Source organism: Entelurus aequoreus, linkage group LG22 (genome assembly GCF_033978785.1).
Source record: "Entelurus aequoreus isolate RoL-2023_Sb linkage group LG22, RoL_Eaeq_v1.1, whole genome shotgun sequence".
In the NCBI taxonomy this organism is placed as follows: domain Eukaryota; kingdom Metazoa; phylum Chordata; class Actinopteri; order Syngnathiformes; family Syngnathidae; genus Entelurus; species Entelurus aequoreus.
This window is the reverse complement of record NC_084752.1, coordinates 18,451,946-18,473,808: the sequence shown is the minus strand read 5'-3', so window position 1 is coordinate 18,473,808 and position 21,863 is coordinate 18,451,946. Positions and strand designations below refer to the sequence as shown.

The 21,863-nt window shown below is 40.1% G+C and overlaps 3 protein-coding genes across 5 annotated transcripts in view; 1 reads left to right on the top strand and 2 right to left on the bottom strand.

The window, feature by feature from the left end:
* Positions 1 to 21,863, top strand: part of lg22h22orf23 (linkage group 22 C22orf23 homolog) — an 86,574-nt gene that overhangs the window by 2,354 nt on the left and 62,357 nt on the right. For all 3 annotated transcript variants that reach the window (XM_062033400.1, XM_062033398.1, XM_062033395.1), the window contains exon 3: positions 10,607 to 10,690. The gene's annotated coding sequence lies outside the window, so the exon portion shown is untranslated. The remainder of the gene's footprint in view (positions 1 to 10,606; positions 10,691 to 21,863) is intronic.
* The window catches only part of klf1 (Kruppel like factor 1 (erythroid)), a 251,904-nt gene that overhangs the window by 190,961 nt on the left and 39,080 nt on the right, over positions 1 to 21,863 (bottom strand). The gene's annotated exons all lie outside the window — the stretch shown is intronic.
* Positions 13,004 to 20,373, bottom strand: LOC133639287 (uncharacterized). The gene is made up of 2 exons (XM_062032497.1): positions 20,076 to 20,373; positions 13,004 to 16,450 (listed from the first exon to the last, which is right to left on the bottom strand). Exon 2 carries the CDS (start codon positions 15,968 to 15,970, stop codon positions 14,213 to 14,215), a length of 1,758 nt encoding a protein of 585 aa, XP_061888481.1. The 5' UTR covers positions 15,971 to 16,450; positions 20,076 to 20,373; the 3' UTR covers positions 13,004 to 14,212.

Below are 21,863 nucleotides of genomic sequence, written 5' to 3'. Positions count from 1 at the left end.
GTATGGGGAACATGTCATTTGAATTTTATACATGGTTGCTGCATACAAGTCCATCTGGCTCATTCAAACTCTTACTACCCCTATTGCGGGGGTCGGCAACCCCGCGGCTCTTTAGTGCCGCCCTAGAGGCTCCCTGGAGCATTTTTTTTTAAAAAAAGTTGAAAATGGAAAAAGATGGGGGGGAAAATAATTTTTTTGTTGTAGTATTTTTTTTGTTTGAGGACAAACATGACGCAAACCTTCCCAATTGTTAGAAAGCCCACTGTTTAATATGTTTGTGTGTATGCTTCACTGTTGAGAGTATTAGGTGAACATCGTTTTGTCCTACTAATTTCGGCCGTTCTTGAACTCACCATAGTGTGGACTGTGACGCAACAGTTTGTTTACATGTACAATCTTCCACTCCTTCTTTGTCTCATTTTGTCCACCAAACCTTTTATGCTGTGCCTGAATGCGCAAAGGTGTGCTTTGTTGATGTTATTGACTTGTTGGAGTGCTAATCTGACCATATTTGGTCAGTGCATGACTGCAAGCTAATCGATGCTAACATGCTATTTAGGCTAGCTGTATGTACATATTGCATCATTATGTCTCGTTTGTAGGTATATTTGACCTCATTTAATCTCCTTTAATTTTATCCTCTTTGTATAAAATTTTGTTTTGCATGTCTCATGACACATTATGTATGTAATATTGGCTGCATCTCAAAAAGTTGTTTGTGTGCCATGTTGTTCCAGACCACAGCAAACGTTACCCAGCTTGCAAAGATTGTAATAAATCTATTAAAAGAAGACAGCCTGCCGTTTCCTTTAACTTGGACACACACATCTATACTTTTGGCCATTAAAAGCCAGTAATTTCCAGGAGTTATCTCACCTTCTGAGTAGCCTCTGATTTACTTATGAAATACAAACTGTAAAAATGTGTAAAATAAATATTAAATTTCAACATTGCTGTCAACGAAGATTTGCTTCAGCCTGCGACAGTCATTTTCATATGTTGTTAATATTCAGTGTTTTACTGTTCATAGTTAATATTGTAAATCCCACTTTCTTTATTTTAATGTACATTGAGGGTGTCCCATTCAGTAAAAAAAAGCGTAAAATTCCATTCTGTTTTTTTGAGGTGGTTCGTCATTACTTTTTTAGAACTCTATCTGACATTGTGACTTTTGGTATTAGTGTTCCTGAAAAAAAAGGGATCCCAACACACATACTGTACAGCAGATTTTTACAGCTAAATGTGTATACATAATTTATACACACCTACACATTGGCCCCCACCTAGACACATTTTTTCTCTCAATGTGGCCCCTGAGTCAAAATATTTGCCCAGCTCTGCTGTCTCTGTAATATGAGTCTTTGATTTTGGACCTCCAGAAACAGCATGTCCTCATCCATTTGTATCAACGAGGTGAAATGACAAGTTGACTTCAGGTCCTTTGGAGCGTAAAAAAGCGTAAAATAAGAACACAGAGTATTTTATTTTGAAGGTAAACTGGTTAATTTATTTTGTGTTTGTGCTTGACTTCCTGTCCAACACAAGAAGATATTAGCTAAATTGATCTACCGTGTGGCGATGCCCGGCAAATATAGAAGCTCTGCGTATATTTATTGCACGGATGCGGTACGGCACCAGCATAACGCTGCCGTGCGCAAGGATTTGGCGGAGGTGGAAATGGACACATTGACTTGAACGGAAACAGAAGCAGTCCACCTTGGCAGCGCCGTTACGCAGTCGTTACGCATCCAGTGGAAATCCGGGGGTCAAAGTCTTTAATTATCCTGACATGCATGTTTTTGGGACGTTGGAGGAAGGAGCAAAGATTCCAATCCATCGTGCAGACTTGCTTTAATCCGACCTACTTGTTCAGTCAGTGCACACATAAGAACGCTTATAAAATGAAAAAAATCAGGAGTAAACATGTGGCAGATGATGGATTGCGTGCCAGAACACATTCTTTATCCACACTTTCCACTTATTATCTCACACAGACGAGCAGGTCACTTCCTGTAGCACGAGGCCACAAGATATGGTAATAAGGCCCGGGGGTGGCTTCATATTGCATAACATGACGCTGATTCAACACACACACACACACTTATCCCAAGTGGCCTACTTTTATTTTACGTGTGCACAACTTTCGTATGCCCCATTTTTATATATCACGCATTTGTTAAAGCCAGTGAGATCATTATTGTTCTGCAAACGCGCACACACACGCTGACACTGACCTATTTTACAGCGCTGTGCAGAAGCAAGGCACCATAACGCTGCTGAAATGATGCCAAGCACGCAGGAATTATATCACATTTGCTTTGCTGTACATTAAAGCTCTACTGTATGTGAAAAATCATAAAGTGTAAATAGTTGGATGCAATTCAGGCCTTATTTCATGTACTAGTCACTCATAAAAGGAGCCAACTATTGTACTTTCCAGGCTATAGAGTGCACCGATAGTTAAGCCGAACCCACCAAATTTTAGAAGAAATAAATATTTTTTACATACAGTATATTAGCCACCACGGACTATAAGCCGCAGATTTATACCGGTACGAAACATTTAAATTTTACATACCTTAATTGTTTCCAAACACTGCCTGTAATACGGCATTAAAACGGCTGAGCAAACAAAACAGAAGTCATCGTTTTGGACTCATTAGCTGCTAAAGCTCGCTCTCCAATCAGCTAATCAGACTCAATAACTCCACGGTAACGAAACTAAGAAAATACAAAAAGAATGCCATTGTAAGTTAATAACACTAACACATACTTATAAACATGTTAGCATATAAGCTAATGCTAGTGACACTAGCTTGATTACATTAAAATAGCATGGAAAAATATGCATGAAAACACTCTTACAGACCACCCGTGGGACGGTTTAGTGAGTAAAAAATGTCTTAGTTATATTGTAACATTTTTAAACGTTGCTTGGAGTTATGAATAAAGAATCCTTTCGAGCAGAAAAGCTATGCAAGAATACTTCCGGTTCAAGAAACGAACCTGGTTGTACATTTTCGGTATAGCTCAGTTGGTAGAGCGGCCGTGCCAGCAAATCAAATCAAATCAACTTTATTTATAAAGCACATTTAAAATTTACCACAGGGGTAGCCAAAGTGCTGTACAATGGGCAGGTTAAAAGATAATACGAGAACCGAGCAAACACAACACAAACAGAACACGATAAAAAATAAATAAATAAAATAAAAAAAACATAAAAACAGGTTCACAGCAGGTGTATTATGGGGCGCCATTGCAGGATGGATACCACTCAGTGTTAAAAGCCATGGAATAAAAGTATGTTTTCAAGAGAGATTTAAAAACAGGAAGAGAGGAGGCTTGTCTAACACTCAGAGGTAGGTCGTTCCAGAGCTTGGGAGCAGCAGCGGCGAAAGCTCTGTCACCTCTAAGCTTCAGCCTTGTGTCAGGGACCGTCAGTAGCAGCTGATCGGCTGATCTTAGGGATCGGGTGGGGCAGTAAGGCTGAAGGAGGTCGGAGAGATATGTTGGCGCGAGGTTGTTTAGAAAATTAAAAACAAATAAAAGGAGTTTAAAATTGATTCGGTAACGCACAGGGAGCCAGTGAAGGGACGCTAATATAGGGGTGATGTGCTCACGTCTGCGGGTCTGTGTTAGCAGACGAGCAGCAGAGTTCTGCACAAGCTGCAGGCGGGCGAGGGAGGCCTGGCTAATGCCTACATACAGGGCATTGCAGTAGTCAAGACGAGTAGAGATAAAGGCGTTGAGGGTTGCAGGTTCAATCCCCGCTTCCGCCATCCTAGTCACTGCCGTTGTGTCCTTGGGCAAGACACTTTACCCACCTTCTCCCAGTGCCACCCACACTGGTTTAAATGTAACTTAGACATTGGGTTTCACAATGTAAAGCGCTTTGAGTCACTTGAGAAAAAGCGCTATATAAATGTAATTCACTTCACTTCACTTTTCAACCTGTAGCATCTGCAGTAAGCAAACTCAACCAGAAGATGGTGCCATAGCATAAACAACACACCTTTTCAGCGTCTCTGTTGGTGTAATATGAAAACGATTTGTTTAATACAAAACATTATGACCGTCAGGGAATACAAATCCACAAATTAGCTTCGCCATTTTGAGTCGCAGGGTTCAAAGCGCGGGGAAAAAGTAGCAGCTTATAGTCTGAAAAATATGGTAATTTGGATCCAACTCAATCTGGTCCATGGAGTATGCGTTTGTATTTAATTCCTTTCAGGATTTTGCTGGCTTTTTTTTGACAGGCCTGATACATCACCCTGTGATTTTATGATTTTTTTTTTAATGTTTTCACCATATCTAACAAAATATGTTTTATCTGCATTGTAAATTAAACATTTTTTAACTTTGACTAATGATAATCTAACAGTCCCCCTCAAATCTCGCGGGCCTTTTTAAAATGCCTGGATTTGCAGAAGCTCTTTTCAAAAGTTTTTCTGTTGCAATAAAATTGTGTGGGAGGATGTGGGGAATGTGTAATAAATGCTTGGGATTTTCCCTCTGTAATTAAATCGTCATAGGGGAACTTGCTGAAGAAAAAGTCATTAATGAACAAATTTGAACAAAAAGACTGAGTAAAACATCTGACCAACATGGCACACAGAATGTGCAGAATAACCTTTAATGACCCACAACAAAACACGTATTTACTACAAGGAAAAGACTAAAAATCATATTTTAGCCTTCGCATGAGAAAAAAAATAACTTTAATAAATTATTTCATGCTGAAAAGGGGGTGAACAATACACATTTTTAAAGTACATTACTACACAAAGCACTTTGTGTACCAGCTGGACACTGACTACTCTAAAATATATTCAAGCTTCATTTCTAATATTCTCCTTTGAAAAGATGTACTCCAAAAAAAAACTAACTTGATATTAAAATGGCGTTGAAAATATCCTTCTAAATCTGTTCAAGACAGTTATCTTAAAGGACACGCGCACACACACACACACACACACACACACACACACACACACACACACACACACACACACACACACACACACACACACACACACACACACACACACACACACACACACACTCCAGTTACATACTTAGCCCATCTCTGCCTCTCCTCGTGCGGCTGACCTACATACTGCAGCATCCCAGTTACATAACCGAGTTGTTGACGACTGCAGGCAATGCGGAGCAAACACGCTTTGCCCACTTTCCCTACTCTCTCTGACACACACACACACACACATACGCACGCACACACACACACGCACACACTTACATGCTTTTTGCTATACATCACCTTCGCCCTCACTTGTTTAACCATACATGGGATTAGCACTCCTCTCCTGCAGAGTGTCTCCAGTTGTGTGGAACTAAAAGTGACAGAGTATTATGGGTCACTGTCATACAGCACCAGTTAGGACAGTTACGCAACATTCACTTCTCGCAAAGTGCGCCACGGAAATTGCAATAAGCTGCTCCCTCAAGCAGCAACAGGAGGACTCACTTCTGAATTTACACTGTGGAGGGGGAATGATGTAACATCCCCCCCGCCCCCGTCCCCAGCCCTCTATCCTCCACTTATCCCTTCTCACTGACCTACTTTTAGTCCCAGTGCCCTTTTTTATTACACCAGCCTCTACATAATAGACAAACACAGCTTTGAAACGCTGAAGGAGGGGCGCAAACAAGCATCAGCATAAGCAGGAAGGACACAATGTTTAATTCCATATTTGTTATTACACAGCACGCCGTATGTAAACATGCATGCACATTAGTTTCAACATGTGTCTATCATGCCTGACATTGGTCTCTGGCACCTACTGTACCTCCCCAGCAGGCACAAGACATTGATACAGCGTTGATTATACATACATGTCCTTAAAATTTACTTTAAAAACAACAATGCAAAATTGTTGTATTTCTACAAAACCCAAAACCAGTGACGTTTGCACGTTGTGTAATTCGTAAACAAAAACAGAATACAATGATTTGCTAATCCTTTTCAACCTATATTCAATTGAATAGACTGCAAAGACAATATATTTCATGTTCTAACTGAGAAACCAAATTTTTTTTTTGCAAATCATTAATTTAAAATTTAATGGCAGCAACACATTGTTGGCACAGGGGCATTTTTACCACTGTGTCACATGGCCTTTCCTTTTAACAACACTCAGTAAACGTTTGGGAACTGAGACCAATTTTTGAAGCTTTTCAGGTGGAATTATTTCCCATTCTTGCTTGATGTACAGCTTAAGTTGTTCAGCAGTCCGGGGTCTCCGTTGTGGTATTTTAGGCTTCATATTGCGCCACATATTTTCAATGGGAGACAGGTCTGGACTACAGACAAGCCAGTCTAGTACCTGCACTCTTTTACTATGAAGCCACACTGTTGTAACACGTGGCTTGGCGCTGTCTTGTTGAAATAAGCAGGGGCGTCCATGATAACGTTGCTTGGATGGCAACATATGTTGCTCCAAAACCTGTATGTACCTTTCAGCATTAATGGTACCTTCACAGATGTGTAAGTTACCCATGCCTTGGGCACTAATACACCCCCATACCATCACAGATGCTGGCTTTTGAACTTTGCGCCTATAACAATCCGGATGGTTCTTTTCCTCTTTGATCCGGAGGACGCAACGTCCACAGTTTCCAAAAACAATTTGAAATGTGGACTAGTCAGACCACAGAAAACTTTTCCACTTTACATCATTGCATCTTAGATGAGCTCGGGCTCAGCGAAGCCGACGGCGTTTCCGGGTGTTGTTGATAAAAGGCTTTCGCTTTGCATAGTAGAGTTTTAACTTGCACTTACAGATGTAGCGACCAACTATAGTTACTGACAGTGGTTTTCTGAAGTGTTCCTGAGCCCATGTGGTAATATCCTTTACACACTGATGTCGCTTTTTGATGCAGTACAGCCTGAGGGATCGAAGGTCCGTATTATCATTGCTTACGTGCAGTAATTTCTCCAGATTCTCTGAACCTTTTGATGATATTACGGATCGTAGATGGTGAAATTCCTTGCAATAACTCATTGAGAAATGTTCTTAAACTGTTGGACAATTTGCTCACGCATTTGTTCACAAAGTGGTGACCCTCTCCCCATCCTTGTTTGTGAATGACTGAGCATTTCATGGAAGCTGCTTTTGTACCCGCTCATGGCACCCGCCTGTTCCAAATTAGCCTGTTCACCTGTGGGATGTTCCAAATAAGTGTTTGATGAGCTTTCCTCAACTTTCTCAGTCTTTTTTGCCACTTGTGCCAGCTTTTTTGAAACTTGTTGCAGGCATCAAATTCCAAAAGAGCTAATATTTGCAAAAAATAACAATGTTTACCAGTTCGAACGTTAAGTATCTTGCCTTTGCAGTCTATTTAATTGAATAAAGGTTGAAATATGTATTCAGTTTTTATTTACGATTTACACAACGTGCCAACTTCACTGGTTTTAGGTTTTGTATTACAGTAGATGTGTGTTTTTGCATGTGACACCAATGAGCCGTAATAAACATCCTAACTCATTCAATCCTAATCGCATCCTCCTTTGGCTGCCAGAAGTGGTGGCCAGGTTTATGATGGTGTAAAAATGATGATAAAACCACAGCCTGTAAAAGCAAATATTGACCTGCAAAGACACTAAAACGTGCTGATGGCCTGAGAACTGCAGCCCGTTTGTGTTTGGTTTACTGGACTTCCTTCTCATAACACATATCACTTGTCGGCCATGTTGTTTAGTTTAGTTTAGTTTATTAAGGATCCCCATTAGTCTACACCGCAGTGGAGACTATTCTTCCTGGGGTCCAGGAAGAATATGCTGATATTGTACTGTATACCAGCATGATTAAAGAGAAACCGCAATATAATTTAATATAATAGAAAATGGATGGATGGATAATATAATACAATTTAATTTAAATTTAATTAATATACTATTATATAATCACATATTAAAGTGTGATTATCACTGCAAATTGCGAACTTGCATAATTTACATTAATGACGCAACATAATGTAACATAGCTGTCAAAGATTGAAATATTCCATCTCAATGTTCATTTTGTCTGTAGTTTACCCGTAATTAATTGCAATTAATCACACATAGATAATAGTTTTTTTTTGTTTTGTTTTTTTATCTTTTCATGAGTCTGTCTTTCTAAGACAGATCATTTTCAAGTTTTTAATACTATCAGAATGGGACTGGACAATTTCTTTGCTTTATGCAAATGTTTGTTTGTTAAACATTATGCTTTTTTTTTTTTTAAACCGCACAACACAAAATGGACACAAACATTCTTTAAGAGAAACGCCATGGCTGTAGTAGGACTGGTTTTCATCCCTGGTGTTTTATTGGCTCAGTAAGTGTAAGAGTAAGTAAGTAATATAATAACAACCTATGGTGTTTTCTAACACCTTGTCATTTTGTGTATTTTTCCCAAATTTCATTTCCAATTTTCTTCACATCCTAGATTATTTTAATCAATAGTTTAAGTGCAAATGTTCAACACATCCAAACCCTAGAAATTAAAGTTTTCCCAGACTTACAGTAACTGCACCTGTATCATAAAAACAATAATCTGTAAGGCTTTAGCACAGTGGTTCTTAACCTTGTTGGAAGTACCGAACCCCACCAGTTTCATATGCGCATTCACCGAACCCTTCTTTAGTGAAAAATAAAATTATGTTTTTTTTTTCAAATTCAAGACAAACTTATATGTTTTTGGTAACACTTTAGTATGGGGAACATATTCTAAGTAACAAAGACTTAATTTAGAGTTTTTTGGACACTAGGGGAACATATTATAAGTAATAAAGACTTAATTTAGAGTTATTTGGTTAGGGTTAGGGGTAGAGGGTTAGGGCCAGGGTTAGGGTTATAATAAGGTCATGCAGAATACGGCATTAATAAGTACTTAATAATGACTAGTTAAGAGCCAATATGTTACTAATTTGCATGTTAATAAGCAACTAATTAATGGTGAATATGTTCCCCATACTAAAGTGTTACCATGTTTTTTTACTGGTGCACAAAATGAACCGTGCATGAACATCACCTTGTTCAAAGAACAAAACCAACACAGTGCATAAACTCACAACAAATTAAACACCTGCAAATCAGTGTGACTTCTGCTGTTGCCGTATCCGTAATACGCCGATAGGGAGAAGTTTTTATTTACACGATGAGTCGGGTGTGTCTTGACCTCCGCCGAACCCCTGAGCCCGACTCACCAAACTCCTAGGGTTCGATCGAACCCAGGTTAAGAACCACTGCTTTAGCACATTTAACTGAGAAAAATATTTTGACTGAAAATTCAGATTGTTTTATTGACAAAATATGGAAGTTTATATTGCAGTACTTTCATCCTATTGTGGGCATTATATATTTAATAGTGTGAGCCTTTTGGCTGCCAACCAGTCATATTTTCGGATATTTTATTTTTCATCACGCAACCCTTTAACAATGAAAAAAGTTTAATTTGGCATATGTGGTCATGTTAAACTTAAACACTTGACTGTTTTTAATTAAATGCTTTTTTTAAATGACATTTTCAGTCAATACAACATAACAACATAACATAACATCATATCATATGATATCATCATACTAGACCAGGGGTGTCAAACTAGTTTCAGCTCAGGGGCCGCATGGAGGAAAATCTATTACCAAGTGGGCCGGAATGGTAAAATCATGGCATGATAATTTAAAAATAAAGACAACTCCAGGTTGTTTTCTTTGTTTTACTTTGGCCAAAAATAGAATAAGCGCATTCTGAAAACGTGCAAATCACAAATAATCCTCTGGACAAAACACTTCGGGTTTGTTGAAATTTCTGAGGAAATTGGTGCAGCTTCAAAAACACAATGAGCTTAGACTTGGTCTGTGTATCTACAAAGCCAGGATTAAACTTTAAATCACAGTCTTTCTGGGATTGAACAAAACACACAACATGTAAACTGTTCGAGGTATCAGATACCTCCTTTGTCATGTCCACGTATCAATCCAGTGCTAACTCGACAAACCGTAAGAAACGGAGGTAAAAACTATTCAAAAGGGTTAAGTTTTCTTGTTTTTGACAAAGACATTATAGGGGAATAAGGGTGCCAAATAACGATGTGTTCGAAGCAGAAGACATTTCATTTGGGTCGAGGGAGAGGCGCCGGAGCCACGCTTTACTTTGTACCTCTTGCTAGTCCTAACAGAATTGCTACTGTGACATCCAGTGGACATATTTAGAACAGCAGTTTCTTTCATTCAAAAAATATGCAGCTCATTTTAATACTTGGCAAACTCATCACGCGGGCCGGATATAACCTGTTCGGGCCGTACGTTTGACACCCCTGTATTAGACCATTTCACACCATTCCATATACCAGAACAGAGCAAAACAGAACATACATACCTGTCAACATTTGCATTTGTAAATAATGGACACTTTCAGGAAAACCTTTCCTGAAAATGAGGGAATACACAGTGAATTCTGGCACCAGCAACCACTTTGTCTTGTCAAAGCATCTTCCTACTAAATCTATTAGTTTTGTTTTTTGGTAGGGGTGTTTATGAACATCCAAGTTCCACACACTCTGCTGTTTACTGCATTATTTGTCTTGCATATCTACTCCTCAGTGCAATAAGAGAGGAATCACCACCACTATCATTGTTTGGCCTTGGCAGAGCTCGTCAATGTACTTGGAGTGTACACAAGTGCAGGTGCGTTTTATTATTACAAATCTTTGGCCTGTTCTCTCGGACTGTCTTTTCCATGTTTTGCTGTCACCTGATCATCATCTTCCTCCACCCTTGACACTTCAACTGCAGTCAAGGCTAAAGCAGCTCATTTTGACGCACATTCACTCGCTTGTGTCATTTCACATGTTTGTAGTGAAATAATATATCTTTTACAATCTAGCCCTGTGATATATTTAGTATAATACAGTATCAATAGGGCTGTCAAAGGATTATCATTTTAAATTTGATTAATCACTGGGTTGCTGTGGGTAAATTTTGATTAATCGCAATTAAATTTAATTTATTTTTAATTTACATAGTGGTGTTTCATTTTGCATGAGAAATGAGACCCAGCAAAGGTGGGAATATATGCATAACATGTGTATTAAACACCTTTAACATCATGTCCACGTTAATAAACTGTTTTTAAACGAACATTTATACACATTAATGTGGACATGTTACTTCTTTTGTGTTATCAATGTGCAAATCTAAGGTTGAAGTGCGTCAGTGAAATGACGAGTACGTCCTGCAGAGTGTATATAATATTTTTTGTTGTACTTAAATTTCCAATGGAGAGGACCAACGTGCTGTTCAGTGTTTTCCATATGGACTTGTTTTCTTGTGCAGCCTGTCACTAGCACATCAACTGCACATTTGTGCATCCACAGCATTAACACTACTTGGACAAACTGCCTGAAACAATTACAGATTTGTTCATATTTACTCATGAATTTAGACAGCCCTAAATATAAATATTTATATTTTGTTTTTAAGCAATTTCTGTTCATCAATCGACTTTTGTACGTTTTAATTAATCCGAAGTCTAAGTACAATCATAATTTAAAATAAATATGAGAATTTTTTTTTTTTTTTTTCAAATTGACATTTCCTCCTTGTTGAGCCCCCACGAGCAGAGGTGTCAGTCGTTTTCACTGAGGGGCACATCGCAGTTATGTTTGGCCCCAGAGGACCGCTATTAACAGTGAATACTATTATTACACCATTTTTTAATGCATTTTATTAGTTGTTTTTTTTTCAACTAATATGTAAAAAAAAAAACATGTTAAGTTGCAATAATTTCACCTCAAAATGTAGTGTATATTACTGTAAATGGAAGAACAGTACTGCTGTTTTTATGGTAAAAAAAGGCAGCTCAGTTGCCAGAATTTTACTGTAACATTTACATTTGTTTTTTTATTGTAAATAAAAAAACTGCAATTTTTCAGTAAAATTTGGGCACCTAAGCTGCCAGTTTGTTTGTTTTACCGCAAATCAGATTTTTCGGTGTATTGCACCACAGTTTATTACAGAATTTTTATTTATTTTCTCCATTTAGAGTAAAATGCTTTAAAAACCACAGTAAATTTTACAATTTTACCATGAAATCTATTGCTACTTTTACATTGCACAATTTCATGGATAACTTGCTTTGAAATCATTGTTAGTATTTATTTCTATTTTTTTTTAAAATGGTTTGAATGTTTGATAATATATTTTTGCATAAGTGGACTATATTTAAGTTAACATAATTTGCGATATATTGTTTTTCTCCCAAAATAGAAAGGATACTTTTAGTAAGAAACGTTGCAGTACTTTATTGATACATATTATTTCCAGGCTTTCGAGGGCCAAATAAAATAAAATGAAGTGGCGGGCCACATGTGGCCCCCAGGCATTGAGTTTGACACCTGTGCCCTAGCTATCTGACTCACGTGATTTAATATAAATATTTGAAAAAGTACAAATACATTTTTTAAATTTTTCTATTGCTTTCCCTTCATCCTTGTGGTGCCCCCTAGAGAATGCCGCCCAACTGGCTCATATAATTTAAAAATAAATATTAGTACAATTTTACAAAATCAATTAATCTAATTCAATTATTTGCTTCCTCATCCTTGTGGCACCCCCATGGTATGCCACCTGTCTCATATAATTTTAAATATTTAATGTTTTTTAAATAAAATTAATTTTGGGAATAACATTCTCCACACCTCCTCCTATCGGCGCCCCCCTAGAGAATGCCGCCCATCTGACTCACGTAATTAAACATACATTTTTAGAATTCTATTTTCCCCCCTAACCCTTGTGGCGCCCCCTTGAAAATGCCACCCTGGGGTTTTTCCCTATGTGCAAGTGCATATCATGAACTGCCACTCTTTGCAATAGTGATCTTGTGTTAACTTAAAAAATATCCAGTAATGAACATATTAACATGTTTGTATGATTTTTAAGTATGCAAGCAGTGGAATGTTCGTGCTCTGATGAGTGAGAAATTACAGTCAAGTCAAAAAGCACATTTCAAAGTTTTATTCGTCCCCATTTTCAACCTTCACAAAGAAAAATACGTTTTTTCCAACCATTGCGCAAGTCCATGTAAAGTATCGCCATACATGATCACATGTGGGCAAGTGTATCTTTTTTTGTCTCATTTTCGCAAAAGGTTTGGGCCAACAATATAGGTAATACAGCAACACAGTACAAATCGTTGCATGGGATAGCATGGGCAAACAAACACAGCACAACCAGGAAGAGCATAGATCCAAATAACAGGACGACAATAAAATTACATATAATAATAGACAAAATAATAGGCCATATAATAGAAAATAACAAAATAATGACAGCAGTATACAAGTGATAAGACAACTTTACATTTATACATAGTGGCCAGAGGCAGGCACCAGGAAGTGAAACTGTCAGACTTCTACAGACTGTATAATGCAGGCTGCTAAAGCTCAGTGCACAGGTGAGTGGGCTCGATAAGACGTTGGCCAATGTGGGGACAAAAGAGACGACACATTAAAGAGGCACCTTATGAGAAGAGAGAGAGCAGCTTTGCGATGGGAGATCTTTTTATTAGACCCCTTGGATGCCGAGGTGTGTCAATTCCGTCAAATGTGGCAAAGGGGATCACCTTGTGCTTTGTCAGCGTTGTAAGACTGCATAGTCTTGACTGATATGACAACTGGACTGTTCTGGATGTTCTTAGTGTTCACCCAAGTTGACACATAATGCTAAAGAGTCAACGGTCTGTGGGGTTTTTGTTCTTATTTGTCTCAATATTTTTGAGGCATTTACGACTTCTCTCAACAACAAACTGGGCGCTTCAAAGTCTTCTGCATCCCAATAGCCATTTTTTTTTTTTTTTGCCGCATTTTCTTTTTAAAATATAAATGTCATATGAAAAAAATGTATGTTACAAGAATATACAATCTAAGTGCTTGAAGGGGTGGAACAATGATACTGTACCAAAATGAATATTCTTTGGTCAAAGGAAAGTTCTTACAATGCCACACTAACAGAATATTAGTGTGGCATTATTGGAACATGTATAGAATATAAAAACAAGTATCCCAGAAATGTGAGTATTTCAATGTGTGATTGAAACTGGAGAGCTATGTAGGAGGTAGGAGAGACTAAAGGGAAATTAGTGACACAGTGAAAGTGATGAGTTGTCCATTTGTTGCAGTGACTAAACACTGACACATTTCCCACCGGTTTTTAAACATGTCTCTCATTACTTCCACCTCTTCTCCAGCTGATTGATGCCATCTTTGACTCCGCCCTGACCTCCTCCTCTGTGTATTCTGCCTCATTGTCCGCCTCTCTGCTGGCATGGCCATTGTTCGGCAGAGCCAGGTAAGGGTGCTGTGGCAGTGTGGGGGACGGAGACATGGAGGCACTCGTGCCACTGTCCATCTGTGCTTTAGTCGAGGAGAGAGCTCGGTTCTTAAGACGCAGCTTGTGGGGCAGTGCGGTCCCTTTGACCTCAGCCGGACATTCACCGTGTGGCCCCACAGCTTCGGACCCTTTCTGGTGGTAGCTGCTGATGTCAGAGGACGATGATGAGGGGGACTCGTCGTCAGTAGAGCCCTCCTTGTCAGAGCTGCGTGGGTCCCCATCGCTGGACGACGTATCTTTAGCGGAGGAATTATCTTGGTAGAAGCCATCAGCTCTGGGGCCTCCTTCATAAGTAAGAACAGGAGGCTCGTCATCCAGTGTGTCGAGGTAGCGATTGTGCTGTGTGAACACTGACATGCCCTCCTCAGTGCTGTGGATCAGATTCGGGGCAAAGGGGTTCTGGCTGTCAGCTTGCTCGAGGCAACTGTCCTGAGCCTGGTAGCTGTAATGTCCGTGATGGCTTTCATGCTGCTGATGGCCATTGTATCGTTCTTGCAACTCCTCGACTGACTCTGCCTGACTGTTGGGATATTCATACTGCTCACAGTCCCCCGTCTTTGTTCTCTGTAGCTTCTCTGCGACCTCTGTGATAGTCATCGAGCAGCCAGAGAACTTGGAAGTCAAGGAGTGCTGGCTATGCTGTTGCAGCCTGCTCTGCTGCTCGTGTGGCCTCTGGCTGTCCATGGGGTAACAGCCACTGCTGGACCGATACAAGATGACGCTCCTTTGTGAAGAAGTGGCTTGAGGAGTGGTGCTGGAGGCTTCCATGTAGGGCTGCTCGTAGTCTGTGGTATCTTCGGCCAGTGGCACATCCTGCTGGTGAGGAGACAACAAAGCGGGCTGGCTGCCATGGTAGATATGACTTGACAATCCCATCCCATTGTTCTCCAGTCCGGCCATCTCTATACTGGAAGGCTCCGTCTTTATGCTGTAGCCCATAGGCTCAGGGCTGGAGGAACCGTCAGACAGGTCCGACACGGATCCCCTGGGAGAGTACTTGTGGAGCATGGCGTGACGCTCACAGTGGCTGGACTGTTCAGTTTCGGAAGAGTCAGAGTTTAGCATGACCTGGGAGGCACTGGAGTAGCCGCTACTTGAGAGGTAGGCATTACTATTGGGAGTGCCATTAATGCTGCTCAAATTGCTACTCGAGTTAACACCGGCAGCGCTGCTAGAGATCTGCTGGCTTTTCTCCATGTAGGACGCTGTACTGATAAGGCCAAAGCGCAGTTTGAGCTGAAGCAGTTCCGTTTTTAGACGAACATTCTCCTCGTTCAGTGCCATGACCCGGGTCTCCAGTACCATGTCATTCAGGCGCCGCTTCTCCCTTGAGCGTTTTGCTGCTTCATTGTTCTTCCTCCGTTTTTCCCAGTAGGAATCATCCTTTTTCTCATCAGAGATGAACTCTCGCTTGCGACGAGATGCCACAGTGGATTTGGAACCCTTACTCTGGCGGCCGACCCGTGCCCCGTCCTCGGGGGCTGGAGATGGGAGGCCGCTGCTGTAGGTAGTAAAAGTGTCTACCTCCATGGCATTTTTGTTGCTGGGTGATGGGAGGTGGAGACTCAGGCTTTCCATTTTTGCCCAAGTATGGCTAGAGTGAAACTCCAGCAAGATGCGAAAAGGGAAAAACGTGCAGCAATAGCACAAATGTACTGTTTTAAAGAGTTTCAACTATGTCGTGGGACCAGCAAAAACTTCTGAATGAGGTATTTGTGCACTTGTAAGAAAGAGCCTCATTGGTTTTTGTTGCCGATTGTTTTGTAGATTGGAATGATCAAGTATCCAAATTAGCCAAGAAGATTAAAAAGAGATGGAACTCTGTGAACATCTTAGATATTGAACTAGACTTCCGCACAAAAATCCTTGAAAAGGGAACAATTTTGCATTTGAAGTTCCTTCGTTGTTTTGGTGCACACAAGTCTCTGGGGTCCTTCAGGAGGTCAACTGGAGTTTATTGATGTCAGCCCAAATGGTCTGAGCAGCTTTGAAACTTGTCAGGCCACACTGTCTTGCAGAAGATGTAGGTCAAGTGGTCTATGCCTTTGTACAGCTGATCTACAGAGAAGGACACAGGAAGGAGTAGAAAAACAGTTAGTTCCACAATAAAAATCAAAAATAACATTTCAGTCACAAGTTACATGTATTTTATCCCCTTACATAGCTGCTATGAACTGATATCCAAAGTTTCATCACCGTTTCATCAACATTTGAGTAATGTGCAGTACAGAAGAAGAACATGCATGACTAATTCTAGTTTATCTAGTTCTCAAAGAACAGTCTAACTACAGGAGCTTCATTAGGTCACTGACAGAATGAATACAATTGATTTAAATGACAGTATGTGTCATAACGATGACAAATGTTAGGTAACGACTGTAATTCAACCCATTGTTTTGTCCACTGACTGACATTAGAGCACAAGCTTCTGAACACCTGCGTACTGATTAAACATGGCTGATGAAAATCATGTGGCGAGCAATTGTTAGCTCACAAACTGCCTGTTGCAGACCACTTGTTCGAGAGCAATAGCTGTTTAATTAGAGTTTGGGAAAAACTAAAGAATGATCAGATGTCTGCTGACAACAAAAGTTGTTGGCAGTGAAAAGTAATGGAGACCGTAATAAAACAGAAAATGTATTATAATACAGTATTATAATGTGCTCCAACGCATAGAATATTATAAAAAAATATTGCAGTGGTTATTTATCTCATTTTATGATGATTATTTTATTCATTATAAATTATAATTGAATAGGACATCTGTGGACTCCTATTCCAGCAAAGTGTCAATGCCATGTTAACTATCAAAGTGAGCATCTGGTTGGTGCCTGTTTAAGACAATGAACTTGTTACATCATCTCATAGTGGAAAAAAACAGAAACATGTCGTGACCTTCAAACAGCTTGAGTAATGTCCTCAATAGCAGAGCAGAGTTTCTTATAACTCTGGCGGCTGGATTAGGCAGGTTACCAAACTTGTATGACTACATTTTTTCCCTAATTTTCTTAAAAGAACAGGAGGAAAGCTACGCAGACAAGCGGGATTTGGACACGCGCCAACAGACGTGGAAAAATGTAGGGGTCAACCCCTCCCCCAGCTCCTTCCCTCTACGCAGAATTATTTTCATAAAGACCGGGGAGGGAGGGAGAGTGAACAAAGGCGGGTTTGGAAGAAAGAACGTATTCGTCTGCGGTGTCCCACTGACCTAGAAACAACGCTAAGCAGTAAACACTCCTCCCGTCTTTGACAGTGCGCCATAAAATGGGTCAGTGGGACTGTAGGAGAGGGAGGGCTGGAGAAGGAAGGAGTATTAGAGTGCACTCTAAAAATAGTCAAATAGAAAGAGGTGAGGAGGGGGTGTTGAATAACATGAGGAATTTGAGAGGTGAAAATGAGATTCCTCCTGAAGCAAAGAGACAAACTCGAATGCGTCACCAGCCTAAAGATTACGAAAGCCTCTGCGATTCTCACGCAACATCAATCTCCGCATGCGCTAGACGGAGCCTGCAAAGCTGCACGGAACAATGAGCATCAGAGGCAGATGAAAAATTATAGCTGGAGATGGCACTGACGTCAGAGCGCACACCCATCTCCGCACATAACAGCCTCTCTCTGGTCGGCGTGGGGAGGGGCTTTGCCTCAACCACCCCACACCCGCCTTCCTCCTTATGTACGTGCTCTGAATCACCCTTGTTGCACTGCAAAGCTTGTGTAACGTGCACATTAGGCTGCAGCAGAAGTTACAGTTGACTGACTTTGAATTACTGCAAGTTCCCCGTCAGTGCAAGGTTGGAAACAAAGGAGGTAAAGTTAAAAGCAAACATTCACCTGCCTAATAGGATTCAATAGAGAAAGAGGGTGTATATGTGGTTTTTAACGGTTAGCAGTTCCCAGGCACTTTCTACTCTAGGAGTTGTGCTTCACCTCTGACCCCCACCGGTGCAAGTGTGACCCCTCCTCCAACTTTTTAAAAGATCCAACCACACACGTGGAGTGACCCCTAGCGAGGCACGTCCATTTTGCCCTACAGTTAGTGTCACGGGAAACAAACAGAGAGACTGGAATTCAGACATTCCAGATTCTTAATAGACGCAAGAGTCACTGCAATGTGTACACTGTTGGAACTCATGCTGTAACTGGTTGGAAATCGATCAAAGGTTTCTATACAATTTTAGGGAAGATAAAAACGGGTGTATTTCCCTATGTTTTGTGTTTTGGAAGGATGTTAAAAGTGTTTAAAATAATTGAATCCTTCATGAATATACTGGTCGAGAGCAGAAAAACCGAGTGCTCAAAGTGATCCCGAGTCGCCTTGAATGCCTCATGTCATGTCCAAATACAGGTCTGACCTACATTCAGAAAGCAGACACTCTGAAACTAGACCAGCTGGCAGCAGGCACACGAAAAGGCTCTCAACAGACGCAGATTTTTTTTTTCCACGCATTGTATCGCATCCTGAATCCTGGCTTGTTCGTCTAATTTGAGTAAAGTCACGACAAGGCCAATGCTGCTTTTACCTGGTCCGAAAACAGCTCTATAGCCCTCAGGTTTTTTTTAAATCTTGGTGTGAGCAGGAATTAACTACAGACCTTTTGTCCCAGGAGAGAGATGCTGTTTATTTGCGGCTGTGCGCTGGTTATGTCATCCCTAAAGCCGCCCTGCCTTACCCAACATGCTTTTTTCATGGAACTGGCACAAATAAGCAATAAATACGAGATACTTATAAGACACTGTTCCTTTGTATGATCTCAATCTAAATTTCAGCTCAGTTTCAGTTTATTTGGAACATGCATACGACACAATGTAATGCATCACACAATTCCAGTTGTTTCATTACAGCACGTCTGAAAAGGAGTAAGAAGAAGCAGAGCTTATTTAATCCTACCCCTTTTCATACCATAGCACTTTTATCCAGTTTTCTTGTTCTCTGTAACTGAACAGTGAACAAATAAATAATAAATAAATATACCATAGTAAGCATACAAATATTAAATACATAAATAATCTTTGTCTCAATAAGAAAAAACACTTGTCGTTTGAACCGTCTCAAACTGAATCACATTGGTGCTTTGTTCGATTTCTTTGGTTAATCCGTACCGTAATTTAATTCCACATGTGGATATGCTAAAGGTTTTAAGTGTTGTACGAGCATACAAATGTTTTAGATTTTCCTCTAAGGTTATATTTCTCCTAAATTTCGAATATATTATCATCATCAATAATATAATAATATTATTAATACCAATAATAACTAAATAATAATATTAGACTTTTTATTCTATTTGCTTTTTAATAATACATAAGTGGACTAATGGTATGATGGGTCGTTTTTAAATGACCTCCATCATGCGAGCAGCAGCTGCCATGTGCCCAAACGGACAGAATCGGCATTAATGTAGGAAAACATCCCACCTCGCCAGTAAACATATTCATTAGCATATGAGGTTAAGTCGTAGGTGACAGGCAGAAAACAAAATGGAGAGCACATGTTCACAGGGCGAGTAACATTGTGTTACGTGACCAGCGAGTCGAAGGCTTGCCGGCTGCGAACAATAACCGGCCATGACCGGCGAGTCCTCCCCTATAAAACATACTCAATAACGGTCCTTATGCGGAAATATGGCCGCTTTCGGGAATTATTACACGTAAAGACAGACAAACCGTGCCGTGAAAAACATACCTTAGTGGAGGAGGGGAAAACAACGTAAAGGCTTCCCCGACACAAAAGCGTCTCTCGTGCCGTTTCCGCCTTCTTGTCAGATAAAAAAACCTCCAACAGACAGAAAAAAAAAGTTGCTCCTTCTTTGCGCTCCGTTCGGTCGGTGGTGCGTGTCTCCGAGTTAGGGCCGCCCTAGTGTTGTGCTCCGCCGGACACTTTGCTCCACTTTGTGCGGCAGCCTCTCCAGAAATATGTGTTAGTAGGTCAATGGTTGCGTAACAGCTCCTCCGCTGCCTCGTCACGTTTGTGTCCTCTGCGTGTCCTCGCGAGACTACGCGAGGATTGGCTTTAGGGGTGGGCAATACATGCACATTTGTATAATGTCGGTTCTATAACAGTGCTTTGCAACCTTTTTTTGAGCCAAGGCACATTTTTTTTCATTGAAAAAATCCAGAGGCACACCACTAGCAGAAAATATATATATTTTTAAACTCAGCAGCCGATATTGACAGTAAAAATTAGGGATGTCCGATATTGGCTTTTTTGCCGATATTCCAATATTGTCCAAATCTTAATTACCGATACCAATATCAACCAATACCGATGTATACAGTCGTGGAATTAACACATTATTATGCCTAATTTGGACAACCAGGTATGGTGAAGATGAGGTCCTTTTTTAAAAAAATTAATAAAATAAGATAAATAAATTAAAAACATTTTCTTGAATAAAAAAGAAAGTAAAACAATATAAAAACAGTTACATAGAAACTAGTAATGAATGAAAATGAGTCAAATTAACTGTTAACGGTTAGTACTATTAGTGGACCAGCAGCACGCACAATCATGTGTGCTTACAAACGCTATCCCTTGCAGACTGTATTGATTTATATTGATATATGATGTAGGAACCAGAATATTAATAACAGAATTGATTGATTGAGACTTTTATTAGTAGGTTGCACAGTGAAGTACATATTCCGTACAATTGACCACTAAATGGTAACACCCGAATAAGTTTTTCAACTTGTTTAAGTCGGGGTCCACTTAAATTGATTCATGATACAGATATATACTATCATATATACTATCATCATAATACAGTCATCACACAAGATAATCACATTGAATTATTTACATTATTTACAATCAGGGGTGTGGAGGGGGGGGGGGTAGGATATGGACATCAAGTAGTGGACAGAGAGAGAGAGAGAGAGAGAGAGAGAGAGAGAGAGAGAGAGAGAGAGAGAGAGAGAGAGAGAGAGAGAGAGAGAGAGAGATCAGAAGGCATAAGAAAAAGTATCTGCATTTGATTGTTTACATTTGATTATTAGCAATCCGGGGAGGGTGTTAGTTTAGGGTTGTAGCTGCCTGGAGGTGAACTTTTAGTGCGGTTTTGAAGGAGGATAGAGATGCCCTTTCTTTTATACCTGTTGGGAGCGCATTCCACTTTGATGTGGCATAGAAAGAGAATGAGTTAAGACCTTTGTTAGTTCGGAATCTGGGTTTAACGTGGTTAGTGGAGCTCCCCCTGGTGTTGTGGTTATGGCGGTCATTTACGTTTAGGAAGTAGTTTGACATGTACTTCGGTATCAGGGAGGTGTAGCAGATTTTATAGACTAGGCTCAGTGCAAGTTGTTTAACTCTGTCCTCCACCTTGAGCCAGCTCACTTTAGAGAAATGGGTAGGAGTGAGGTGGGATCTGGGGTGGAGGTCTAGAAGTAACCTGACTAGCTTGTTCTGAGATGTTTGGAGGTTAGATTTGAGGGTTTTGGAGGTGCTGGGGTACCAGGAGGTGCATGCGTAATC

Bases quoted from the DNA above. Each gene is read 5' to 3' on its own strand.
- LOC133639287 (XM_062032497.1), bottom strand. From the start codon at position 15,970: ATGGAAAGCCTGAGTCTCCACCTCCCATCACCCAGCAACAAAAATGCC.